A 26568-nucleotide genomic window follows, 5' to 3' on the forward strand; every position below is an offset into this window, starting at 1 on the left:
TCTCCAACAACCTATGCTTATCATAAGAGGCGACCGTGTGGGGTTAGAATATGTCTCCAACAACCTATGCTGATCATAAGAGGCGACCGTGTGGGGCTAGAATATGTCTCCAACAACCTATGCTGATCATAAGAGGCGACCGCGTGGGGTTAGAATATGTCTCCAACAACCTATGCTGATCATAAGAGGCGACTGTGTGGGGTTAGAATATGTCTCCAACAACATATGCTGATCATAAGAGGCGACCGTGTGGGGTTAGAATATGTCTCCAACACCCTATGCTTATCATAAGAGGCAACCCCGTGGGGTTAAAATATGTCTCCAACACCCTATGCTTATCATAAGAGGCGACCGTGTGAGGTTAGAATATGTCTCCAACAACCTATGCTGATCATAAGAGGCGACCGTGTGGGGTTAGAATATGTCCCCAACAACCTATGCTGATCATAAGAGGCGACCATGTGGGGTTAGAATATGTCTCCAACAACCTATGCTTATCATAAGAGGCGACCGTGTGGGGTTAGAATATGTCTCCAACAACCTATGCTGATCATAAGAGGCGACCGTGTGGGGCTAGAATATGTCTCCAACAACCTATGCTGATCATAAGAGGCGACCGTGTGGGGCTAGAATATGTCCCCATCAACCTATGCCGATCATAAGAGGCGACCGTGTGGGGTTAAAATATGTCTCCAACACCCTATGCTTATCATAAGAGGCGACCGTGTGAGGTTAGAATATGTCTCCAACAACCTATGCTGATCATAAGAGGCGACCGTGTGGGGTTAGAATATGTCCCCAACAACCTATGCTGATCATAAGAGGCGACCGTGTGGGGTTAGAATATGTCTCCAACAACCTATGCTTATCATAAGAGGCGACCGTGTGGGGTTAGAATATGTCTCCAACAACCTATGCTGATCATAAGAGGCGACCGTGTGGGGCTAGAATATGTCCCCATCAACCTATGCCGATCATAAGAGGCGACCGTGTGGGGTTAGAATATGTCTCCAACAACCTATGCTGATCATAAGAGGCGACCGCGTGGGGTTAGAATATGTCTCCAACAACCTATGCTGATCATAAGAGGCGACTGTGTGGGGTTAGAATATGTCTCCAACAACATATGCTGATCATAAGAGGCGACCGTGTGGGGTTAGAATATGTCTCCAACACCCTATGCTTATCATAAGAGGCAACCCAGTGGGGTTAAAATATGTCTCCAACACCCTATGCTGATCATAAGAGGCGACCGTGTGGGGTTAGAATATGTCTCCAACAACATATGCTGATCATAAGAGGCGACCGTGTGGGGTTAGAATATGTCTCCAACACCCTATGCTGATCATAAGAGGCGACTGTGTGGGGTTAGAATATGTCTCCAACACCCTATGCTTATCATAAGAGGCGACCGTGTGAGGTTAGAATATGTCCCCAACAACCTATGCTGATCATAAGAGGCGACCGGGTGGGGTTCAAATACGTCTCCAACAACCTATGCTGATCATAAGAGGCGACTGTGTGGGGTTAGAATATGTCCCCAACAACCTATGCTGATCATAAGAGGCGACCGTGTGGGGTTAGAATATGTCCCCATCAACCTATGCCGATCATAAGAGGCGACCGTGTGGGGTTAGAATATGTCTCCAACAACCTATGCTGATCATAAGAGGCGACCGTGTGGGGTTAGAATATGTCTCCAACAACCTATGCTGATCATAAGAGGCGACCGTGTGGGGTTAGAATATGTCCCCATCAACCTATGCTGATCATAAGAGGCGACCGTGTGGGGTTAGAATATGTCCCCATCAACCTATGCTGATCATAAGAGGCGACCATGTGGGGTTAGAATATGTCCCCATCAACCTATGCTGATCATAAGAGGCGACCATGTGAGGTTAGAATATGTCCCCATCAACCTATGCTGATCATAAGAGGCGACTGTGTGGGGTTAGAATATGTCTCCAACAACCTATGCTGATCATAAGAGGCGACCGTGTGGGGTTAGAATATGTCCCCATCAAACTATGCTGATCATAAGAGGCGACTGTGTGGGGTTAGAATATGTCTCCAACAACCTATGCTGATCATAAAAGGCGACCGTGTGGGGTTAGAATATGTCCCCATCAACCTATGCTGATCATAAGAGGCGACCGTGTGGGGTTAGAATATGTCCCCAACACCCTATGATTATCATAAGAGGCGACCGTGTGAGGTTAGAATATGTCTCCAACAACCTATGCTGATCATAAGAGGCGACCGTGTGGGGTTAGAATATGTCTCCAACAACCTATGCTGATCATAAGAGGCGACCGTGTGGGGTTAGAATATGTCCCCATCAACCTATGCTGATCATAAGAGGCGACCGTGTGGGGTTAGAATATGTCTCCAACAACCTATGCTGATCATAAGAGGCAACCCCGTGGGGTTAGAATATGTCTCCAACAACCTATGCTGATCATAAGAGGCGACTGTGTGGGGTTAGAATATGTCTCCAACAACCTATGCTGATCATAAGAGGCAACCCCGTCGGGTTAGAATATGTCTCCAACAACCTATGCTGATCATAAGAGGCGACTGTGTGGGGTTAGAATATGTCTCCAACAACCTATGCTGATCATAAGAGGCGACCGTGTGGGGTTAGAATATGTCTCCAACAACCTATGCTGATCATAAGAGGCGACTGTGTGGGGTTAGAATATGTCTCCAACAACCTATGCTGATCATAAGAGGCGACCATGTGGGGTTAGAATATGTCCCCATCAACCTATGCTGATCATAAGAGGCGACTGTGTGGGGTTAGAATATGTCTCCAACAACCTATGCTGATCATAAGAGGCGACCGTGTGGGGTTAGAATATGTCTCCAACAACCTATGCTGATCATAAGAGGCGACCGTGTGGGGTTAGAATATGTCTCCAACAACCTATGCTGATCATAAGAGGCGACCGTGTGGGGTTAGAATATGTCCCCAACAACCTATGCTGATCATAAGAGGCGACCGTGTGGGGTTAGAATATGTCTCCAACAACCTATGCTTATCATAAGAGGCGACCCAGTGGGGTTAGAATATGTCTCCAACACCCTATGCTTATCATAAGAGGCGACCCAGTGGGGTTAGAATATGTCTCCAACAACCTATGCTGATCATAAGAGGCGACCGTGTGGGGCTAGAATATGTCTCCAACAACCTATGCTTATCATAAGAGGCGACCGTGTGGGGTTAGAATATGTCTCCAACAACCTATGCTGATCATAAGAGGCGACCGTGTGGGGCTAGAATATGTCTCCAACAACCTATGCTGATCATAAGAGGCGACCGCGTGGGGTTAGAATATGTCTCCAACAACCTATGCTGATCATAAGAGGCGACTGTGTGGGGTTAGAATATGTCTCCAACAACATATGCTGATCATAAGAGGCGACCGTGTGGGGTTAGAATATGTCTCCAACACCCTATGCTGATCATAAGAGGCGACTGTGTGGGGTTAGAATATGTCTCCAACACCCTATGCTTATCATAAGAGGCGACCGTGTGAGGTTAGAATATGTCCCCAACAACCTATGCTGATCATAAGAGGCGACCGTGTGGGGTTCAAATACGTCTCCAACAACCTATGCTGATCATAAGAGGCGACTGTGTGGGGTTAGAATATGTCCCCAACAACCTATGCTGATCATAAGAGGCGACCGTGTGGGGTTAGAATATGTCCCCATCAACCTATGCCGATCATAAGAGGCGACCGTGTGGGGTTAGAATATGTCTCCAACAACCTATGCTGATCATAAGAGGCGACCGTGTGGGGTTAGAATATGTCTCCAACAACCTATGCTGATCATAAGAGGCGACCGTGTGGGGTTAGAATATGTCCCCATCAACCTATGCTGATCATAAGAGGCGACCGTGTGGGGTTAGAATATGTCCCCATCAACCTATGCTGATCATAAGAGGCGACCATGTGGGGTTAGAATATGTCCCCATCAACCTATGCTGATCATAAGAGGCGACCATGTGAGGTTAGAATATGTCCCCATCAACCTATGCTGATCATAAGAGGCGACTGTGTGGGGTTAGAATATGTCTCCAACAACCTATGCTGATCATAAGAGGCGACCGTGTGGGGTTAGAATATGTCCCCATCAACCTATGCTGATCATAAGAGGCGACTGTGTGGGGTTAGAATATGTCTCCAACAACCTATGCTGATCATAAAAGGCGACCGTGTGGGGTTAGAATATGTCCCCATCAACCTATGCTGATCATAAGAGGCGACCGTGTGGGGTTAGAATATGTCCCCAACACCCTATGCTTATCATAAGAGGCGACCGTGTGAGGTTAGAATATGTCTCCAACAACCTATGCTGATCATAAGAGGCGACCGTGTGGGGTTAGAATATGTCTCCAACAACCTATGCTGATCATAAGAGGCGACCGTGTGGGGTTAGAATATGTCCCCATCAACCTATGCTGATCATAAGAGGCGACCGTGTGGGGTTAGAATATGTCTCCAACAACCTATGCTGATCATAAGAGGCAACCCCGTGGGGTTAGAATATGTCTCCAACAACCTATGCTGATCATAAGAGGCGACTGTGTGGGGTTAGAATATGTCTCCAACAACCTATGCTGATCATAAGAGGCAACCCCGTGGGGTTAGAATATGTCTCCAACAACCTATGCTGATCATAAGAGGCGACTGTGTGGGGTTAGAATATGTCTCCAACAACCTATGCTGATCATAAGAGGCGACCGTGTGGGGTTAGAATATGTCTCCAACAACCTATGCTGATCATAAGAGGCGACTGTGTGGGGTTAGAATATGTCTCCAACAACCTATGCTGATCATAAGAGGCGACCATGTGGGGTTAGAATATGTCCCCATCAACCTATGCTGATCATAAGAGGCGACTGTGTGGGGTTAGAATATGTCTCCAACAACCTATGCTGATCATAAGAGGCGACCGTGTGGGGTTAGAATATGTCTCCAACAACCTATGCTGATCATAAGAGGCGACCGTGTGGGGTTAGAATATGTCTCAAACAACCTATGCTGATCATAAGAGGCGACCGTGTGGGGTTAGAATATGTCCCCAACAACCTATGCTGATCATAAGAGGCGACCGTGTGGGGTTAGAATATGTCTCCAACAACCTATGCTTATCATAAGAGGCGACCAAGTGGGGTTAGAATATGTCTCCAACACCCTATGCTTATCATAAGAGGCGACCCAGTGGGGTTAGAATATGTCTCCAACAACCTATGCTGATCATAAGAGGCGACCGTGTGGGGCTAGAATATGTCTCCAACAACCTATGCTTATCATAAGAGGCGACCGTGTGGGGTTAGAATATGTCTCCAACAACCTATGCTGATCATAAGAGGCGACCGTGTGGGGCTAGAATATGTCTCCAACAACCTATGCTGATCATAAGAGGCGACCGCGTGGGGTTAGAATATGTCTCCAACAACCTATGCTGATCATAAGAGGCGACTGTGTGGGGTTAGAATATGTCTCCAACAACATATGCTGATCATAAGAGGCGACCGTGTGGGGTTAGAATATGTCTCCAACACCCTATGCTTATCATAAGAGGCAACCCCGTGGGGTTAAAATATGTCTCCAACACCCTATGCTTATCATAAGAGGCGACCGTGTGAGGTTAGAATATGTCTCCAACAACCTATGCTGATCATAAGAGGCGACCGTGTGGGGTTAGAATATGTCTCCAACAACATATGCTGATCATAAGAGGCGACTGTGTGGGGTTAGAATATGTCTCCAACAACCTATGCTGATCATAAGAGGCGACCGCGTGGGGTTAGAATATGTCCCCAACAACCTATGCTGATCATAAGAGGCGACTGTGTGGGGTTAGAATATGTCTCCAACAACCTATGCTGATCATAAGAGGCGACCATGTGGGGTTAGAATATGTCTCCAACAACCTATGCTGATCATAAGAGGCGACCGTGTGGGGTTAGAATATGTCCCCATCAACCTATGCTTATCATAAGAGGCGACTGTGTGGGGTTAGAATATGTCTCCAACAACCTATGCTGATCATAAGAGGCGACCGCGTGGGGTTAGAATATGTCCCCAACAACCTATGCTGATCATAAGAGGCGACTGTGTGGGGTTAGAATATGTCTCCAACAACCTATGCTGATCATAAGAGGCGACCATGTGGGGTTAGAATATGTCTCCAACAACCTATGCTGATCATAAGAGGCGACCGTGTGGGGTTAGAATATGTCCCCATCAACCTATGCTGATCATAAGAGGCGACCCTGTGGGGTTAGAATATGTCTCCAACAACCTATGCTGATCATAAAAGGCGACCGTGTGGGGTTAGAATATGTCTCAAACAACCTATGCTTATCATAAGAGGCGACTGTGTGGGGTTAGAATATGTCTCCAACAACCTATGCTGATCATAAAAGGCGACCGTGTGGGGTTAGAATATGTCTCAAACAACCTATGCTTATCATAAGAGGCGACCGTGTGAGGTTAGAATATGTCCCCAACAACCTATGCTGATCATAAAAGGCGACCGTGTGGGGTTAGAATATGTCTCCAACAACCTATGCTGATCATAAGAGGCGACCATGTGGGGTTAGAATATGTCTCCAACAACCTATGCTGATCATAAGAGGCGACCATGTGGGGCTAGAATATGTCTCCAACAACCTATGCTGATCATAAGAGGCGACCGTGTGGGGTTAGAATATGTCCCCATCAACCTATGCTGATCATAAGAGGCGACCCTGTGGGGTTAGAATATGTCTCCAACAACCTATGCTGATCATAAAAGGCGACCGTGTGGGGTTAGAATATGTCTCAAACAACCTATGCTTATCATAAGAGGCGACTGTGTGGGGTTAGAATATGTCTCCAACAACCTATGCTGATCATAAAAGGCGACCGTGTGGGGTTAGAATATGTCTCAAACAACCTATGCCGATCATAAGAGGCGACTGTGTGGGGTTAGAATATGTCTCCAACAACCTATGCTGTATGCTGATCATAAGAGGCGACCGTGTGGGGTTAGAATATGTCCCCATCAACCTATGCTGATCATAAGAGGCGACCGTTTGGGGCTAGAATATGGCGACCAAATGGACAGGGTTGACAGGCACAGTGACTTGGTTGATCACATGTCATTGTACCATGAAACCATGGATCGTTGCTCACAATATCAATCACTGGATTGTCTGGCCCAGATTTGATTATCTACAGGCCACCACATAAACTGGAATATCACTGACTGCAGCATCAAATACAAACAAAGCACCCTGTGATAGCTGTACTGTAGGACCTACAACGGCACACACAACAAAAACTCATCCATTTATGACCCTTCCACCTTTAAAAAATAACCTACATTCAGCTTTTCAGATCAACTCAATTTAGTTCCATTTTTTTAGGTTCTTACTTGAGTTAATGTCAATGTCAAGAGAGTGTCTGTTTGCTTGTTTGGCATTTTAACACCAAAATGTAGGAAGTAAGTGTATTTGATTAAGGTTTGCGAATGCTGTGACACTTTATGTGGTTGTGCGAGCTGTGAGTCATGCACCACAGAAAACCCCAGCTCAGCATGGAAGTCGCCTTGCTTGTTCCTTGACCAGCATGGCAGATGCATCTTCGTCTCTATATTTCCTCCAATAAGTGCTGTGAATGAAGCAACTTTAATACAAATAAAACACTGGGTTTATAATTAGTGCTGGATCTCCAATAAGCCCCAGATACACTACCGTATTTTCTTGAGTATAGTGCACACTTTTTTTCCAAAAAACACAGCTGTGTAGAAGGGGGTGTGCATTATACACGAATTAATGAGTTTTGATGTTTTTCCCCCATGGAAAGACATTACCGTGAGCCTGTAACACCGGAAATACCATGTCAACAAATCCATACTGAAGTTTTCATGTAAATTATTCATGTAATTACACTGTCTGGCTATAAAAAGTGTTCTTTGTATATCTAGACTTAAGTTTGTAACTCATTTCATTAATTTTATTCAAAATTCCTTTTAATATTGTTTTAATTAATTTCGGCAAAATCGTGTGTGAAGCGATCGGGAGATCGCACAACTCACCATTATTAACAGCAACCACGGTCAGATTACCGCTATTGACGCCTTGAAACGAACTTTAGTTGACAGAGAATGGATACATATATCATAAATATCATACTTTGATTCATTAAAAGTCATATTTGTGTTTGTTGGACGATTCTATGTCAACACGTAATTCTCGCGATCACGTGGTAGATTTATGCGTCTTGTCTCTGGAATGAATATAAGGTGAAATTCAATGGTCTCTACTTATAAAGAGTCTGTTCCTGGGTTTTACCTTCACCTACAAAATAAGGGTTACAGCGACCCCTGATAATTAATTTCAAGGGTCCTCACAGGAAATAGGAGAGAATGTAAAGTGGTGTTGTGAACAGTACTCAGCGTTAGAAATTGGCACCAGTCCTACAGTCCTTGCCAAACTGCCCAATAGTTAAGGTATCATAAGGCCCGGTAGAAATTTGCCATTTTAAGGGTTTTGCTATATGTTATCATTATAAGGACTAGTGGACTAAAATTGTTAAGAGGACTAGTAGAAATTTGCCATTGTAAGGGTTTTGCTATATGTTATCATTATAAGGACTAGTGGACTAAAATTGTTAGTTTCTACCGCTGGTACTGTAAGATTTGAAAATTACAAGAGCTAAATTTCTGGTCAAGAATTGGGCACAATGTTGGTTCCACGGGATGCAATATTTTTTTTCTGGGTCCATTCTGTACAATTGTGCGTACTGGGATGAACATTTCTGTATCGACTAAAACCCTGCTGTCCTCTATTGGCCACCAGGCGTGGTAGCTGGTTGGTCATATGTCTGGGCACTTATTAGAGTGACCGCCTCCGTGGTCTAATGGTAGAGCGTCCGCCCGGAGAGCGGAAGGTCCGGGGGTCGATCCCCAGCCGCGTCATACCAAAAGATGTTAGAAGATGGTACTTGCTGTTACCCTGTCTGGCGCTCGGCATTAAGGGGCTAAAACAAGGACTGGTCGGCTCGGAGTCAGTATACTGTGTCTGAGTGGGGTATTCATGTTAAACTGCGGCATGGTATCTCAGTGTGCTTGCACTATAAATCGGCATCAGTCCGGACTAGTACAAGCAGCCACACACACACACATACACGTGCATGCACGTCGCTATATAAGTGCAATAATCTTGGACGCGACGTTAAACCCCATTTCACCTCACCTCACCACTTATTAGAGTAAATATGGTATATCCAGTATTCAGTATTTAAGAATACGTCCATCATAGCACCGGTCACATGTCAACACTCTACTTCCATGTTATGTTTCCTGAAGCTGATGGATGCATGATATATTTGTTCCATCATTGAAGTGTTTACAGTATTTACTGTCCAAGGCTCCCCACAGCTGGTTGGGTACAGTAATTAATGCCCTCTTCTGTTAATGGTGGTGAACCATGTTTACCACAACAGTCGGTAAGATCACCCCAACCCTTATACTTGTACCCTCGGCCTATGTGTGCTGAGACCCTTGACTTCTCAGCTACACCACCAAGCCTGTATTTACAGTACCTCAGTGACTTGAAGACTTTAGTTATTTTAATGAGGGGATTAGTTTGTTTGTTGTCTAATGCCGCCCTCAGCAATATTCCAGCTCTATGACGGTTGTCTGTAAATAATCAAGTCTGGACCAGATAATCCAGTGATTGACATCATGAGCATTGATCTATACATTTTGGATCGATGACATGCATCAACCAAGTCAGCGAGCCTGACCACTTGATCCTGTTAGTCGCCTCTTACGACAAGCATAGTCATCTTTACAGCAAGCATGGGTTGCTGAAGACCTATTCGACCCCAGATCTTCCTGTGTCGGTGGGATTAGTAACTGTGGTGGGATTAGTAACTGTGGTGAGATTAGTAACTGTGGTGGGATTAGTAACTGTGGTGGGATTAGTAACTGGTTAGTGATCCTAATCCTGATTAGTGATGGTGCTAAGTAAACATATGTAGACGGTAAGAATAGAAACATTTTTGCAGAATTGGGAAAACTAACGATTTTGGTATGTCTGTATACATTTTTTCAAAAATCATAAAATTTCGGGGTTAAGCTATATTTTTGAGTCAATAACTGATGACAATTTGTCAGATCTTTATTAATTATTGACTATTAATATTTACTATTGTAGCCTGTAGCCAGGAATAGAGGACATGCTTTTTAAAAACAATCTTAATCATTACAGAAAAAATGTTTGATGAGTTGATGCTAAATGTTTATATTTACTCAATCATTGCATTATGATTTGTTGTTGATCCTTTGATATACCGGGTAATGCCTCATGATGTGTTGGGTGGAGCATCTGACGAGAGAGCAAAGGTAGTTAGGTGGCACGATCCCTGGTCACATCATACCAAAAGAAGCTAAAAGAGAGAGTTTGTTTCCCTGCCTGTTGCTTGGCATTAAGGGGATAAAACAAGGACTGGTTGTCTCGGTATTCATGTAAAAAATTGTGGCACGGTATCTCTGTGAGATGGCACTATAAGACCGACATTAGTCTGGACTAATACAAGCAGCCAGTTGCATGCACGCAAGCATGCACATGCCTAAAAAAATCTTGAATGTATCTTTTGATACCTCAAAACGTGTGTAGATCTACTTTTTTTCCCCATTGGACTGGCTGAAGATACATTTTCTCATTGTTAGGGACTCTTTATCGAAAGTATTTTATAGCATTTGTCATGTCTCATCATGGGGTCTGACATCTAGCAGTTATGAATGATATCATGACACTGATTGCAGCATTAAATTTGATCTACCTTCCAGGGTTCTCTGTTCTACTCACTGCAAATGTGTAAACCTGGATTTCACACCCTGACATCTGAAACTTTATGTCATCCGACAAATCCTGATTGTTTAGTACTAGACTCAGACCAGCAGACTCCCCTATCCATAGCACATTGTGTAGAAGCTGATGTCATAGACAGGTATTAAAATACTGTGTAAAAATGTGCAATGGGATTGAGCAATAGAGACACGCGACACACAGGTATTCATTACAGAAATACTAGATATTGGCTTTTTTAAGGGAATATTTAACCAAAAAAACTCCCCTTTTCCCTTAAAACATGAAATGATATTCAACTAAATGAATGATTGCATATTCTCCACAAATTATTCTGCAGACAACAGATCAGACTACAAGACAATAGGTAAAGATAGCTTAAATGATAAGAGACTTCACACTTGATGAAGCTTTCAGTTCAAAAGTTTTAAAGGGACAAAAAAATAATAATCTGAAACGTATATTTTTATTTATTTTTCCCCACCTACCACCAATGATTTTTCACAAAGTATCTGTAAACCAAGAAATAAGCAAAGTCTGACCTCATATTCTACAAAACCTTTTTCATATCCATGGTAGAAAAATCCAAACAACTTTTTAGAAATAGAGCAATTGAATTTCTGATAACTGTGCTGTAACAAACCTGTTACTGGGTCTGGGTAAAAAAAAAAGGGATGTTTCTTTTTGATTTGGCAAACACTAACATTAAACCAAGGTTTACGATTTAACAACAGCAAGGTAACATTAGATTATGACTTGAGGTCTTATGTCGCCGTCTTTTCCATCAGTCTTTCAGGAAATGTCATCAGTCATGTTGATAAAATGACAAGTGTCAAGAGCACATGTATTACACACAAACAGTGTTATTGTCCTTCCATTCTCTTGTTTCATCAGGAGCCTGCACATCAGATCACAGATTACTGAATCAGTGTCTTTCTGGGTCCATTGGGTGTCCTTCATGGGTCTCTTGTCCGGGGGCACGGGTGGCCCAGTCGTCTAAGGCGCCGCGATTTGCTGTGCAGAGTTGCGTCCCTTGGGCAGGCCAGAAACTTATGGTTGTGGGTTCGAATCCCGGTTCGCCCCGATTATGTTTCTAGGTTTGTCAGCACCATACCCGTCCTTGTGGGTTTCACCGAAGTGGTAAACGGCTGAGACCTGCATCACTTCGGGCTTTCCTCCCACATTAAGCTGACACGCCGTATATAACTGGAATACTGTTAATAGCGGCGTTAAGCCCAACTCACTCACTCACTCACTACTTACTTATATTGGAGATTTAACGTGCGCTTTCCGACTGCAAGCGTATGTCGCACACGGGCCCGGCCAGGCCATTTAATGTGTTTCCGAAAAGGGGAAAAGTGAGTTTATGCAACCAAGGAGGGGGGCTTAAGGGGTTGCTTATATAGTAATTTTGAAATTTTGAGATTTGGAATGAATGCCAAGAGTGGTCGGAGTACTCCTCTCAAGCATCAGTGGATTTATATCTAAACAAAATGTCCTCTGTCAGGTTTACAGGAGAATCCTCACCTTAATCCAACCTTACATTAATCCAATCACACACCAAATAGCACTGCTTATTAGCCCTGAGTAGAGTACTTCAGCTAAAACAATGCGTGCGCGCTGGCTCGTGTCGGCCTTTGATGAAGTCACAAAGAGCAAAGACACCGTGTTGGGTGGCGTCTGTCTGGACTTGCAGGTGTGATCAGTGATGACATGAGTGAGTAGAACGCTTGTCTTGACCCCAGCAGTGACAATTCACAGGATGTAATTAGTGTTTGAATGACGTTGTTTATATACTTGTAACAAGTGCTGCTCACTAAACAGTGATGTGAAATACATAGTTGTTTGTTTTCAGCGTATGTCTAAGTTGCTATTTCTGCTATCCAAAATGTCTTTTTGTTGAAATAAATGCGATGTTTAATAATGCGAGCAAAGACCACTCGCATTTTTCGCATTTAATTCACGCTCGCGTTAATATCAAGATTTACAGTATTCAACAAAACCTACAATGCCGAACTCCTCTGCCAAATCCTCGATTGAAGCCCTCTACATGAAAGAGAGAGTATTACTTGTGGGAATGTTCTCTCAGTGAGGCAGGTCTAATGGTTTAGATTATGAAGAAAGGAAGTATGTCCTAAAGTACCTGTTCAATAATATTACGTTTGTTGTCATTGTCATTATTGCTGTGACACTTGCTTGAAACACAAATGATAAATACTCAATACTGACAGAGAGACGTGTTTATTCAGTAATTTCAGCCTTGTGGCCCAGAGTACAATTCGGTGAGGGGCGGTCGGGTAGCCTTGTGGTTAAAGCGTTCGCTCGTCACGCCGAAGACCCGGGTTCGATTCCCGACATGGGTACAATGTGTGAAGCCCATTTCTGGTGTCCCCCGCCATGATATTGCTGGAATATTGCTAAAAGCGGCGTAAAACCATATTCACTCACTCACTCACTCACTCACTCACTCACAATTCGGTGAACAGATTAAAATTGGTAGTCACCTGACTGACATGGCATTTAACAACTCTTTGAAATCTTATAGTAAATGTGTTTGATAAAGATGGTGACTGAATTAATAGTATGTACATCATTTGAGTTGAGTAAATTGTACATTACCTGGTGATTTACATATGTGTTTTTTGACACCCAATACTCTCATTGTTCAAGCACCCCTTGTAGGTGAGTGAGTGAGTGAATATGGTTTTACGCCGCTTTTAGCAATATTCCAGCAATATCACGGCTGGGGACACCAGAAATGGACTTCACACATTGTACCCATGTCGGGAATCGAACCCGGGTCTTCAGCGTGACGAGCGAACGCTTTAACCACTAGGCTACCCGACCGCCCCCCCCCCCCCCCCCCCCTTTGTAGGATGAACCTTTGAAACATTGCTTATTGGTGGTGTATTTCAAATTTATAAATGGGGAATCCTGATATTGATAATGCCAGATTACTTCCGTTAAAACACACCACCAATTATCATGTCTTTGATGTTGATACTTTGAACTCAACGTGAAATATATGTCTGGAATATTCGTAGCTGTTGCCTGTTACAAGCCCTACTTCCCTGTATGTGTGGGGCGACAGTTGACAGGTAGAGTTTTGTGCTGCACAGTTGCAGTGAGGAATATAAGTATGTTGTTACCATTGCAGTGTGAATGAGTCACCGCAAGATTGACAGGCGAGATCATGTGTGTTTCCCCTGGTGTATACTGTGTGCTGGAGTACATCAAGATGAGGCTAACGTAATAAACATATCTGTTGATCAGCGGGGCAAGGGACCTGAAGGCTAACATGTCAATATTTCAGAAGCAATTATTTTGTCAGTTGTGGATGTTATTTCCCATGTGTGTGTGACTCAAGATCTGAGGGACAATTTTTGTCGTTACTCCTAATTTTTATTGACGATGGTGATTGATTGGTTTGTGAAAATGTGTCCCTTGCTTTTTGTGGTGTGACTGGAACAGATGCTAGTCGGGCAGAGTGACACGCGATTTGCCGGGAGAGATGCTCCGGGTGGTCAGCTGTACCTTCCTGACTCACATCCTGACTCACATCCTGACTTACACCCTGACTCACACCCTGACTCACACCCTGACTCACATCCTGACTTACACCCTGACTCACACCCTGACTCACACCATGACTCACACCCTGATTTACATCCTGACTCACACCCTGACTCACACCCTGACTCACACCCTGACTTACACCTTGACTTACACCCTGACTCACACCCTGACTCACAGCCTGACTCACACCCTGACTTACACCCTGACTCACACCATGACTCACACCATGACTCACACCATGACTCACATCCTGACTCACACCATGACTCACACCCTGTCTCAAACCTTGACTTACACCCTGACTCACATCCTGACTCACATCCTGACTCACACCCTGACTCAGCGTCCGCCCGGAGAGCGGAAGGTCCGGGGTTCGATCCCCAGCCGCGTCATACCAAAAGACGTTAAAAGATGGTACTTGTTGTTACCCTGTCTGGCGCTCAGCATTAAGGGGCTAAAACAAGGACTGGTCGGCTCGGAGTCAGTATACTGTGTCTGATTGGGGTATTCATGTTAAACTGCGGCATGGTATCTCAGTGAGCTAGCACTATAAATCGGCATCAGTCCGGACTAGTACAAGCAGCCACACACACACATACACGTGCATGCACGTCGCTATATAAGTGCAATAATCTTGGACGTGACGTTAAACTCAATTTCACCTCACCTCACACCCTGACTCACACCCTGACTCACACCATGACTCACACCCTGACTCACAGACACCCTGACTCACACCCTGACTCACACCATGACTCACACCCTGACTCACAGACACCCTGACTCACACCCTGACTCGCACCCTGACTCACACTCTGACTTACACCCTGACTTACACCCTGACTCACACCCTGACTCACACCCTGACTCACACCCTGACTCACACCCTGACTTACACCCTGACTCACACCCTGACTCACACCCTGACTCACATCCTGACTCACACCCTGACTCACACTCTGACTCACACCTTGACTTACACCCTGACTCACACCCTGACTCACAGACACCCTGACTCACAGACACCCTGACTCACACTCTGACTCACACCCTGACTTACACCCTGACTCACACCCTGACTCACAACCTGACTTACACCCTGACTCGCACCCTGACTCACACCCTGACTCAGACACCCTGACTCACACTCTGACTCACACCCTGACTTACACCCTGACTCAGACACCCTGACTCACACTCTGACTCACACCCTGACTTACACCCTGACTCACACCCTGACTCACAACCTGACTTACACCCTGACTCGCACCCTGACTCGCACCCTGACTCGCACCCTGACTCGCACCCTGAATTGCACCCTGACTCACTCCCTGACTTATACATATACCACCCACCTGACTAGCACCCAGACTCACAGACACCCTTATTGACAGTCTCACTAATGTGCCTCAAAGGTGTCCTTCATCTGTAAATTGGGTTCCGACTTTTAGACTTTAGAAGCAATGTAGCAATCCAAGATGCACAAACCCTGATAGTGAGACAGTCAGATTTCCAGTTCTGTGTGTAGCAGACAGATTAAGCAACTATCAAAGAGTTTGCCTCTACGGCATACTGTAATTATAGGTTTTTCACCTAACAACCAGGAATATTCATCTGCCAAAATGTGTTCTTAAAGCATTCACTGTTTATTAGTGGTCAGTTTTCCTCTTTGCTCTCCATTCTGAGTCACAAATTTTCAATTCTAATAATATTTTTGTTTTAGATCTCTCAGTATCTGAGCCCATAAGAAATTTTAAAAAATGAAATGTAGAAAAAAAGCAGGGTTTTTTTAATGCCTTTCACCTATTGGCCAAAATTGAAGTTTAATATCACTGATAACAGATCTGACAGTAACCTTGGTAAGAAGGTAAGACTGTTATTGATATTATAACTTTTGCTCCCATTTGTGAAATTATGGGGTCGTTGAACTGTAAATCCAGTAATTTTAAAACAAACGACTCAGATGGATGTGATGAGCCCAGATACAGAACTTGTTGAGGAGGTGTACCAAGTGTTGATGGAGTGCTCTCATGATGCATCACAGTCCCAGTGTCATGCCGACTTGAAACAAAGTTAATACCTTCCTGCTGTGCTCGTGACAACTTTGATCCATTAGCGCAGACAGGAGCATGTGACCATGCTACTGCAGGGGGCTCAGGTGGCTCTGTCGTCCAAGGTGCCCCAGTTGGCTGGGAGGAGTTGCATCCCTTTTGCTGCCAGAAACCTTTGATCATGGGCTTGAATCCAAGAATCATCCTGATGCTCCTGGTAACTCCCCCACAGGTTTGTCACCATCATGTCAATGCTCTTGGGTTTCACTGAAGTGGTGTAGGTCCAATACCTGCATCACTTCGGACTTTCCTCCCACATCTAACTGACATGCCAGGAAATACTGTGTCGCATTGAACCTCACTTACTCACTCACTAACTCATGGCTTGTTGTTCTACATGCAGAATTGCGTGGCAAGTTCTTTGCAGAATTACATGCAGATGGGTTTGCAGAAGTACTTGCAGATCTACATGCAGAATCATTTACAGAACTACGTACATAACTATATAGATTTACTTGCAGATCTACATGCAGAACTGAACACAAACCTACATATATGGCACTACATACAGAATTACTTGCAGATCTACATGCAGAATCATTTACAAAACTATATACATAACTATATAGATTTACTTGCAGATCTTCATGCAGAACTGATCACAAATATATGGCACAACATACAGAATTACTTGCAGATCTACATGCAGAATCATTTACAGAACTACATACATAACTATATAGATTTACTTGTAGATCTACATGCAGAACTGAACACAAACCTACATATATGGCACTACATACAGAAGTACTTGCAGATCTACATGCAGAATTATTTACTGAACTACATACATAACTATATAGATTTACTTGCAGATCTACATGCAGAACTGAACACAAACCTACATATATGGCACTACATACAGAAGTACTTGCAGATCTACATGCAGAATTATTTACTGAACTACATACATAACTATATAGATTTACTTGCAGATCTACATGCAGAACTGAACACAAACCTACATATATGGCACTACATACAGAAGTACTTGCAGATCTACATGCAGAATTATTTACTTAACTACATACATAACTATATAGAATTACTTGCAGAACTACATGCAGAATTTCAGTTTTTGCTGCTTCCATATTCTTATTTTTTAACCCTGCAAAGGAAGAACATGACTGAAATAAACATCATACAGCTTAAAATATGTTAGTGAGTACGTTTCATTGCTTGTGTTTTATTAAATTCACCCGTGACAACTATGTTTATTGTCAGAATCACAAAGCAGAGATCACTTGTGCCGATTTTGTTTTTAGGTCGGCAAGACCAATTTATGTGAAGCCAGCCTGGCATAACTTTTGCAGAACGGAACAAGCAAAGATACGTTAAACAACTTAAAAGGCTGTTTGATGGAAATTATTTTTTTTGTATTGCTGTACAGGCCTCAAAAGTGCGACTAAAACGGTCGCCAATGCGACCTAAATTTCAATTTGTCTACTGTCTAAAATTCAGAGGTAGCCAAATGACTACCTTCCAAAATATCTTGTGGCGACAAAATTCTATTGCTACACATTTTGCTACACAAAAATATACATGTCTGCTACTAATTGTACTCGCAAATAATTCTTTCTAAATTCAACAATGAACCGAAATACATAAATATTTATGTGATTAGTATTTTACTTTAGTTGATAGTTTATTGGATAAGCAAGGATATACCTATATAATCTAGTAATGTACATTGCATCATTGTTCAAGTCACAAATAACAAAACTCAAGTACAGTTTCCACTAATGTACAATTCCAAGACTAGTGCTATGACTTGTACATATTATAATAATTATTTGATAAAAGATATTTTAAAATGCTTTCGGCTACCTACAATATTGGCTTGACTTCTTGATTTTACAGGCTACCTGGAAAAAAATACTTGTAGCCATATGGCTACTTGGTAAAAAATTAAACTTTGAGGCCTGCTGTAAGTTTAGCTGTACATTTTTATTTCTATGGCCAGACAGTCTGTATATAGACAAGTCAGTTTCGTTCCTTCAGATTGTGTACATTGTACATAAACAGTCTGTCCTGGCCACATGCAAGCTGTCAATCACTGCAAACCGCATGTTTTTTCGGTGTTTATATCCTGTACAAGCATAGTTGTACGCAGTTTTATAGGCATGCCAGCTCTTCAGCCACTGTTACCAGCTGAGACAGAAGTATTGAAAATGTGTCGGAATGAGAAAATTTCAGTAAGGTTCTACATGTTCTGAAAATGGGGTGGTGTTGACTGTGTGTGGGGTGAGAGTAATGCTGGATCCTGAACATGGGGTGGTGTAGACCGTGTGTGGGGAGAGTACTGCTGGATCCTGAACATGGGGCGGTGTTGACCGTGTGGGGTGAGAGTACTGCTGGATCCTGAACATGGGGCGGTGTTGACCGTGTGGGGTGAGAGTACTGCTGGATCCTGAACATGGGGCGGTGTTGACCGTGTGTGGGGTGAGAGTACTGCTGGATCCTGAACATGGGGCGGTGTTGACCGTGTGTGGGGTGAGAGTAATGCTGGATCCTGAACATGGGGCGGTGTTGACTGTGTGTGAGTTGAGAGTAATGCTGGATCCTGAACATGGGGAGGTGTTGACTGTGTGGGGGGTGAGAGTACTGCTGGATCCTGAACATGGGGCGGTGTTGACCGTGTGTGAGTTGAGAGTAATGCTGGATCCTGAACATGGGGCGGTGTTGACCGTATGTGGGGTGAGAGTGCTGCTGGATCCTGAACATGGGGCGGTGTTGACCGTATGTGGGGTGAGAGTATTGCTGGATCCTGAACATGGGGCGGTGTTGACCGTATGTGGGGTGAGAGTATTGCTGGATCCTGAACATGGGGTGGTGTTGACAGTGTGGGGTGAGAGTACTGCTGGATCCTGAACATGGGGTGGTGTTGACCGTGTTGGGTGAGAGTACTGCTGGATCCTGAACATGGGGCGGTGTTGACCGTATGTGGGGTGAGAGTATTGCTGGATCCTGAACATGGGGCGGTGTTGACCGTGTGTGAGTTGAGAGTAATGCTGGATCCTGAACATGGGGCGGTGTTGACTGTGTGTGAGTTGAGAGTAATGCTGGATCCTGAACATGGGGTGGTGTTGACTGTGTGTGGGTTGAGAGTATTGCTGGATCCTGAACATGGGGCGGTGTTGACTGTGTGTGAGTTGAGAGTAATGCTGGATCCTGAACATGGGGCGGTGTTGACCGTATGTGGGGTGAGAGTACTGCTGGATCCTGAACATGGGGTGGTGTTGACCGTGTGGGGTGAGAGTACTGCTGGATCCTGAACATGGGGCGGTGTTGACCGTGTGTGAGTTGAGAGTAATGCTGGATCCTGAACATGGGGTGGTGTTGACCGTATGTGGGGTGAGAGTACTGCTGGATCCTGAACATGGGGTGGTGTTGACCGTGTGGGGTGAGAGTACTGCTGGATCCTGAACATGGGGCGGTGTTGACCGTATGTGGGGTGAGAGTATTGCTGGATCCTGAACATGGGGCGGTGTTGACCGTGTGTGAGTTGAGAGTAATGCTGGATCCTGAACATGGGGTGGTGTTGACCGTATGTGGGGTGAGAGTACTGCTGGATCCTGAACATGGGGTGGTGTTGACCGTGTGGGGTGAGAGTACTGCTGGATCCTGAACATGGGGCGGTGTTGACCGTATGTGGGGTGAGAGTACTGCTGGATCCTGAACATGGGGTTGTGTTGACCGTATGTGGGGTGAGAGTACTGCTGGATCCTGAACATGGGGTTGTGTGGACAGTGTGGGGTGAGAGTACTGCTGGATCCTGAACATGGGGCGGTGTTGACTGTGTGTGAGTTGAGAGTAATGCTGGATCCTGAACATGGGGCGGTGTTGACCGTGTGTGAGTTGAGAGTAATTCTGGATCCTGAACATGGGGTGGTGTTGACCGTATGTGGGGTGAGAGTACTGCTGGATCCTGAACATGGGGCGGTGTTGACCGTGTGTGGGGTGAGAGTACTGCTGGATCCTGAACATGGAGCGGTGTTGACCGTATGTGGGGTGAGAGTACTGCTGGATCCTGAACATGGGGTTGTGTGGACCGTGTGGGGTGAGAGTACTGCTGGATCCTGAACATGGGGTTGTGTGGACAGTGTGGGGTGAGAGTACTGCTGGATCCTGAACATGGGGTGGTGTTGACCGTATGTGGGGTGAGAGTACTGCTGGATCCTGAACATGGGGCAGTGTTGACCGTATGTGGGGTGAGAGTACTGCTGGATCCTGAACATGGGGCGGTGTTGACCGTGTGTGGGTTGAGAGTACTGCTGGATCCTGAACATGGGGCGGTGTTGACCGTATGTGGGGTGAGAGTACTGCTGGATCCTGAACATGGGGCGGTGTTGACCGTGTGGGGTGAGAGTACTGCTGGATCCTGAACATGGGGTGGTGTTGACCGTGTGGGGTGAGAGTACTGCTGGATCCTGAACATGGGGCGGTGTTGACCGTATGTGGGGTGAGAGTACTGCTGGATCCTGAACATGGGGCGGTGTTGACCGTATGTGGGGTGAGAGTACTGCTGGATCCTGAACATGGGGCGGTGTTGACCGTGTGGGGTGAGAGTACTGCTGGATCCTGAACATGGGGCGGTGTTGACCGTATGTGGGGTGAGAGTACTGCTGGATCCTGAACATGGGGTGGTGTTGACCGTATGTGGGGTGAGAGTACTGCTGGATCCTGAACATGGGGCGGTGTTGACCGTATGTGGGGTGAGAGTACTGCTGGATCCTGAACATGGGGTGGTGTGGACCGTCTGGGGTGAGAGTACTGCTGGATCCTGAACATGGGGCGGTGTTGACCGTATGTGGGGTGAGAGTACTGCTGGATCCTGAACATTGGGTGGTGTGGACCGTCTGGGGTGAGAGTACTGCTGGATCCTGAACATGGGGCGGTGTTGACCGTGTGGGTTGAGAGTACTGCTGGATCCTGAACATGGGGTGGTGTGGACCGTGTGTGGGGTGAGAGTACTGCTGGATCCTGAACATGGGGCGGTGTTGACCGTATGTGGGGTGAGAGTACTGCTGGATCCTGAACATGGGGCGGTGTTGACCGTGTGGGGTGAGAGTACTGCTGGATCCTGAACATGGGGCGGTGTTGACCGTATGTGGGGTGAGAGTACTGCTGGATCCTGAACATGGGGCGGTGTTGACCGTGTGTGGGGTGAGAGTGCTGCTGGATCCTGAACATGGGGTGGTGTAGACCGTGTGTGGGGTGAGAGTACTGCTGGATCCTGAACATAGGGCGGTGTTGACCGTATGTGGGGTGAGAGTGCTGCTGGATCCTGAACATGGGGTGGTGTAGACCGTGTGTGGGGTGAGAGTACTGCTGGATCCTGAACATGGGGTTGTGTGGACCGTGTGGGGTGAGAGTACTGCTGGATCCTGAACATGGGGTTGTGTGGACCGTGTGGGGTGAGAGTACTGCTGGATCCTGAACATGGGGCGGTGTTGACCGTGTGTGGGGTGAGAGTAATGCTGGATCCTGAACATGGGGTGGTGTTGACCGTATGTGGGGTGAGAGTTCTGCTTGATCACTTTTAGCAATTTTTCAGCACTATCACGTCATTGGGACATTAGAAATGGGCTTCACACATGTTACCAATGTTGGAAATCGAACCCTGGTGACAGGCTGAGGCTTTAACCACCAGGCTTCCCCACCACCCTGGATCAGATTGTGAATTGTGTAGTGTTGACATTGTGTTTGGGAAGTTTGCCAAGATGTTTTGCGCTGCCACTCTGCAAACATCAGTCATTACCAGTAGTCAGTTATCTCTCTCCTTCTTCCCCTCTTCCTCCACCTCCTCCCCTTCCTCTCCCCTCCATCTCCCCTCCATCTCTTCTCTTCCTACTCCCTTTCCATTTCGTCCTCGTATCCCCCTCTTCCACCTCCACCCCCTTCTTCCACCTCCACCCCCTTCTTCCACCTCCACCCCCTTCTTCCACCTAGCACCCCCTTCTTCCACCTCCACCCCCCTCTTCCACCTCACACCCCCTTCTTCCACCTCCACCCCCATCTTCCACCTCACACCCCCTTCTTCCACCTAGCACCCCTTTCTTCCACCTCGCACCCCCTTCTTCCACCTAGCACCCCCCTCTTCCACCTTGCACCCCCTTCTTCCACCTCCACCCCCTTCTTCCACCTCCACCCCCCTCTTCCACCTCACACCCCCTTCTTCCACCTAGCACCCCTTTCTTCCACCTCGCACCCCCTTCTTCCACCTAGCACCCCCCTCTTCCACCTTGCACCCCCTTCTTCCACCTCCACCCCCTTCTTCCACCTCCACCCCCTTCTTCCACCTACACCCCACTCTTCCACCTCGCACCCCTCTCTTCCACCTACACCCCACTCTTCCACCTCGCACCCCTCTCTTCCACCTCCATCCCCCCCGCCCAATGACAGGCTGGTCATACCACAGCAGTACATCATAACCATATACCATCAAACAAGCTCAGTCACAAGTAACAGGCCTAATTGGTCTGGTTTTGAAATCAATGATGGAGTCTAAGATAGACAGGCTGATCGCACTATGATGCTAATAAATACAATAGGGAAGAGGATTAGAGTGTATCTTGATCACATCAGGGACCTGGCTGGCAACACTGATTGGATTACCATGTAGCTGGGCTCAAACCGTGGAGGGGTTGATGAAGGAAGCATTGGACGCAGGTCAATGATGATAATGATGTCAAGATAAAATATTGATAGATACTAATTTCTTCCTAAAGTGTAGCCACTGTAGAGATTCTCAGGGAGAACAAGTCCCCAGTACCTGAGGTTTATTTTCAGAGCTGACTCAAATAGGGTGCTTACTATGCACCATATGATTTTTATAGTTTCTTTCCTTATCGTGTGTAAGGATTGTGCGTAAGATAAGGTCTCCAGTGCCTCATGTGTTCTCCAATGCCTAGTGCCTCATTATACCAGCTTGGGGCAATATCCTTTAATCTGGTTCCAAGGCTGAAGTAGACGTGTATTTCCCCCAACTGAATATGATGGTTTGAGGCTAGAAATCCATGGTAGTATGTAGAATAAGGATATGGCGGTGAAGGATCTGCTTCTATTCTCGCGTTATTCACCAGCCGTAATTTTACAAAATCAATGTCACATGCACGTATAAACATGGTAAAAAATACGGTAGTTAATGCTACATACTCAGGAATGTAATACAGGAGTATTACCAAACCATGTATATATTTATCAATGTAGATCTTCTGAATGGAACACAATTATAATTCAAAATCCAAAAAAATTCTTTTCTGATTTGCTATGCTCGGGCTTTGAGCAGTGACTATGTTACCAGTGGGGCTATCGCTGAACCTAGCATATCTCACAAAGGTTGTTCAGATAAGCTTGTTAGGTCACAGCATACACGCTCATATGTTTAGACACAAAGACATTGATTATAAATATAGCCAGACATTGCCAGTACTGGGCTATAGCTGCGATGAATTGAAATTTCCATTTGATTTTCTGCCTGCTGTTGTACGAAGAACTATTTCATTTTTTTGTTGGTCCGATTTGAAAGTTGAAGAGTGTTTATTTGTATGTAGGCCAGTGCCTGTAATATAACTGCTATAAATTCATGTTTTAATTACATTACTTTCAAAACAAAACTTGAAAAAATAATGAGTAACATGATTCTGAATCCAGATCATTTTTTTAAAGTGACATGTATGTTTTTAAATAATTACAATTATGGTCATCATGATTATCAAAATTTAAGAATTAAAACTGAAACTTTTTCTGTCCAGCCACTTTGTGATAATGAATTAAATATTTTAAGAAAGTGAGTGAGTATGATTTTACACCGCTTTTAGCAATATTCCAGCAATATCACGGCGGGGGACACCAGAAATGGGCTTCACACATTGTACCCATGTTGAGAATCAAACGCTTTAACCACTAGGCTACCCGACCGCCCCTATTTTAAGAAATAAAAATTCTGTTATTCTCTAAAGTTTACCATAAGTATTAGTAAAGAAATAATGTTATTGGAAAAAGTGTTGCCTAATGTGGGTTTCAAATGTGAAAATGACAAGTGACTTATAATAATGGAGTTGAGTAACAGTTTCTAGAGAGAAACTTGTAGCTTGTTTACTAAACACTGAGCAACCCATGCTTGCCATAAAAGGCGACTATGCTTGTCGTGAGAGGCAACTAAGGGGATCATGTGGTCAGGCTCGCTGATTTTGTTGATGCATGTCATCGTATCCCAATTGCATGGATCGATGCTCATCACATCAATCACTGGATTGTCTGGTTCAGACTCGATTATTTACAGACCGCCATCATATAGCTGGAATATTGCTGAGTGCAGCGTTAAACAAACAAAGAAACAAAACAAACTAAACACTGTCTGCAAAATGACAAGTGACTTCAAATAATGAAACACATGATGTTCTGATGAGTAACAGTTTCTAAAGGGGATCTTGTAACTTGTTTACTAAACAGTCTGATCTGTATTGTGGCTATGGTCTTCCTACTGAAGGACACACATATGAATCACAACACGCTGTTTTTTCAAAAGTTCACAAAAATCATGCTGACAGTGTGACCGCGGAGAAATCCGAAATTAAACATGACATATAAAACGTGGGTTTTGTAATACACTCAACAAAGCATGTTGTATATAAAAAGTTCAACATGTCCTTAAAAAGTTGTGTAAGAGGTTAGTTGTGTATGTTATAAAAGACTGTGTTGTTTGTCTCAGGTGCAGTGTATGTGTGCACAGAGGATGTGTTTCCCAACAAGAGGCTACACCAGGTGATCCAACACTTCACGAGGAAGTGGTCGCCGCCACGGCTGCAGCAGGATCTCGCTAATCTGGGAGATAACATCTTCGTGGAGCATGTGGCCGAGCGTGTAGGTCAAGGATTATCTGCTTCGCTATCACATAAACAAGAGTTTTTAGCTGTTTAAACCTTCGTACAAAATCTCTAGCAAAAACAAATCCAGATTATGGTGTTAAATCTTCTTTTGGTCCAATGATCATATATCATTTTCATACCGCAAATAAACTTAGTTGTTTATATATATAATTAATATTCTTGCATGTGAGATAAGAGACTAAGAGGTCTAAGACCATGATATGTGTTAACCAGTGTGTTGGTCTTGATTATATTTGATGCACAATAAACTACTAAATAACTAACTCAAAGGGACCACTAATTTTAGTTCATTGTAACCGTAATTCGTTGTAAGCATATATACAACATACATACAGCAAATGGCCGGGGGAAAATGTTTGTTATATCCATCAGGTCGTTATAAGTTTGTTCGTTATAAACGCAGTTTACTGTATAGGGTGGAATTATGACTTTGTAACTTAGAGAATTAACATGTCTTGAGCATTGTTTGTTTATTTCTTTGTTGTGTAACTCGACACTCAGCAATATTCCAGCTATAAGATACAATTCTGTAAACAATCAGGCCTGGACCAGACAGTCCAGTGATTGTTATTATGAACGTCGGGTACATTGACATGCCTTCAACCAAGACTGAGTCACAAAGTCTAAACACCGAACCATTTAGTCACCTCACACGACAAGCATAGGTTGCTGGGGATTACTCTAACCTGTAATCTGAATGTAAGGGTTAGTTGAGGAGCATGTTGTTTAATGGATAACAAAGTATTGTATAACTCAGGAAATTTTAAAAGTATATTTTTTATTGGCAATAAAAATGACTGACGTGTAGGATTTAAAGTGATACGCTGATTCCTGAAAAATGTTTCCAATTTTAGCCTTAACTTATTATTTATCAAAGGGGCGGTCGGGTAGCCTAGTGGTTAAAGCGTTCGCTCATCACGCCGAAGACCCGGGTTCGATTCCCGACACTGGTACAATGTGTGAAGCCCATTTCTGGTGTCCCCCGCCGTGATATTGCTGGAATATTGCTAAAAGCAGCGTAAAACCATACTCACTCACTCACTCACTATTATTTATCATAAGACTGAATTGCTATATATTCAGTTTCATTCGTGAGCTATTGTGTTCGTGT

The 26568-nt window shown here is 44.7% G+C and overlaps 1 protein-coding gene across 2 annotated transcripts in view; it reads left to right on the forward strand.

Annotated features, from left to right (window-relative positions):
* LOC124115396 (DNA repair protein XRCC3-like) overlaps positions 1-26568 on the forward strand; it is a 55988-nt gene that overhangs the window by 17951 nt on the left and 11469 nt on the right. For both annotated transcript variants that reach the window (XM_046476343.2, XM_048403116.1), the window contains exon 5: positions 25280-25431. In XM_046476343.2, the coding sequence (XP_046332299.2) occupies positions 25280-25431 (152 nt within the window). The remainder of the gene's footprint in view (positions 1-25279; positions 25432-26568) is intronic.

This window comes from Haliotis rufescens, unplaced genomic scaffold, assembly GCF_023055435.1.
Source record: "Haliotis rufescens isolate VD_foot unplaced genomic scaffold, xgHalRufe1.0.p SCAF_3, whole genome shotgun sequence".
NCBI lineage: Eukaryota > Metazoa > Mollusca > Gastropoda > Lepetellida > Haliotidae > Haliotis > Haliotis rufescens.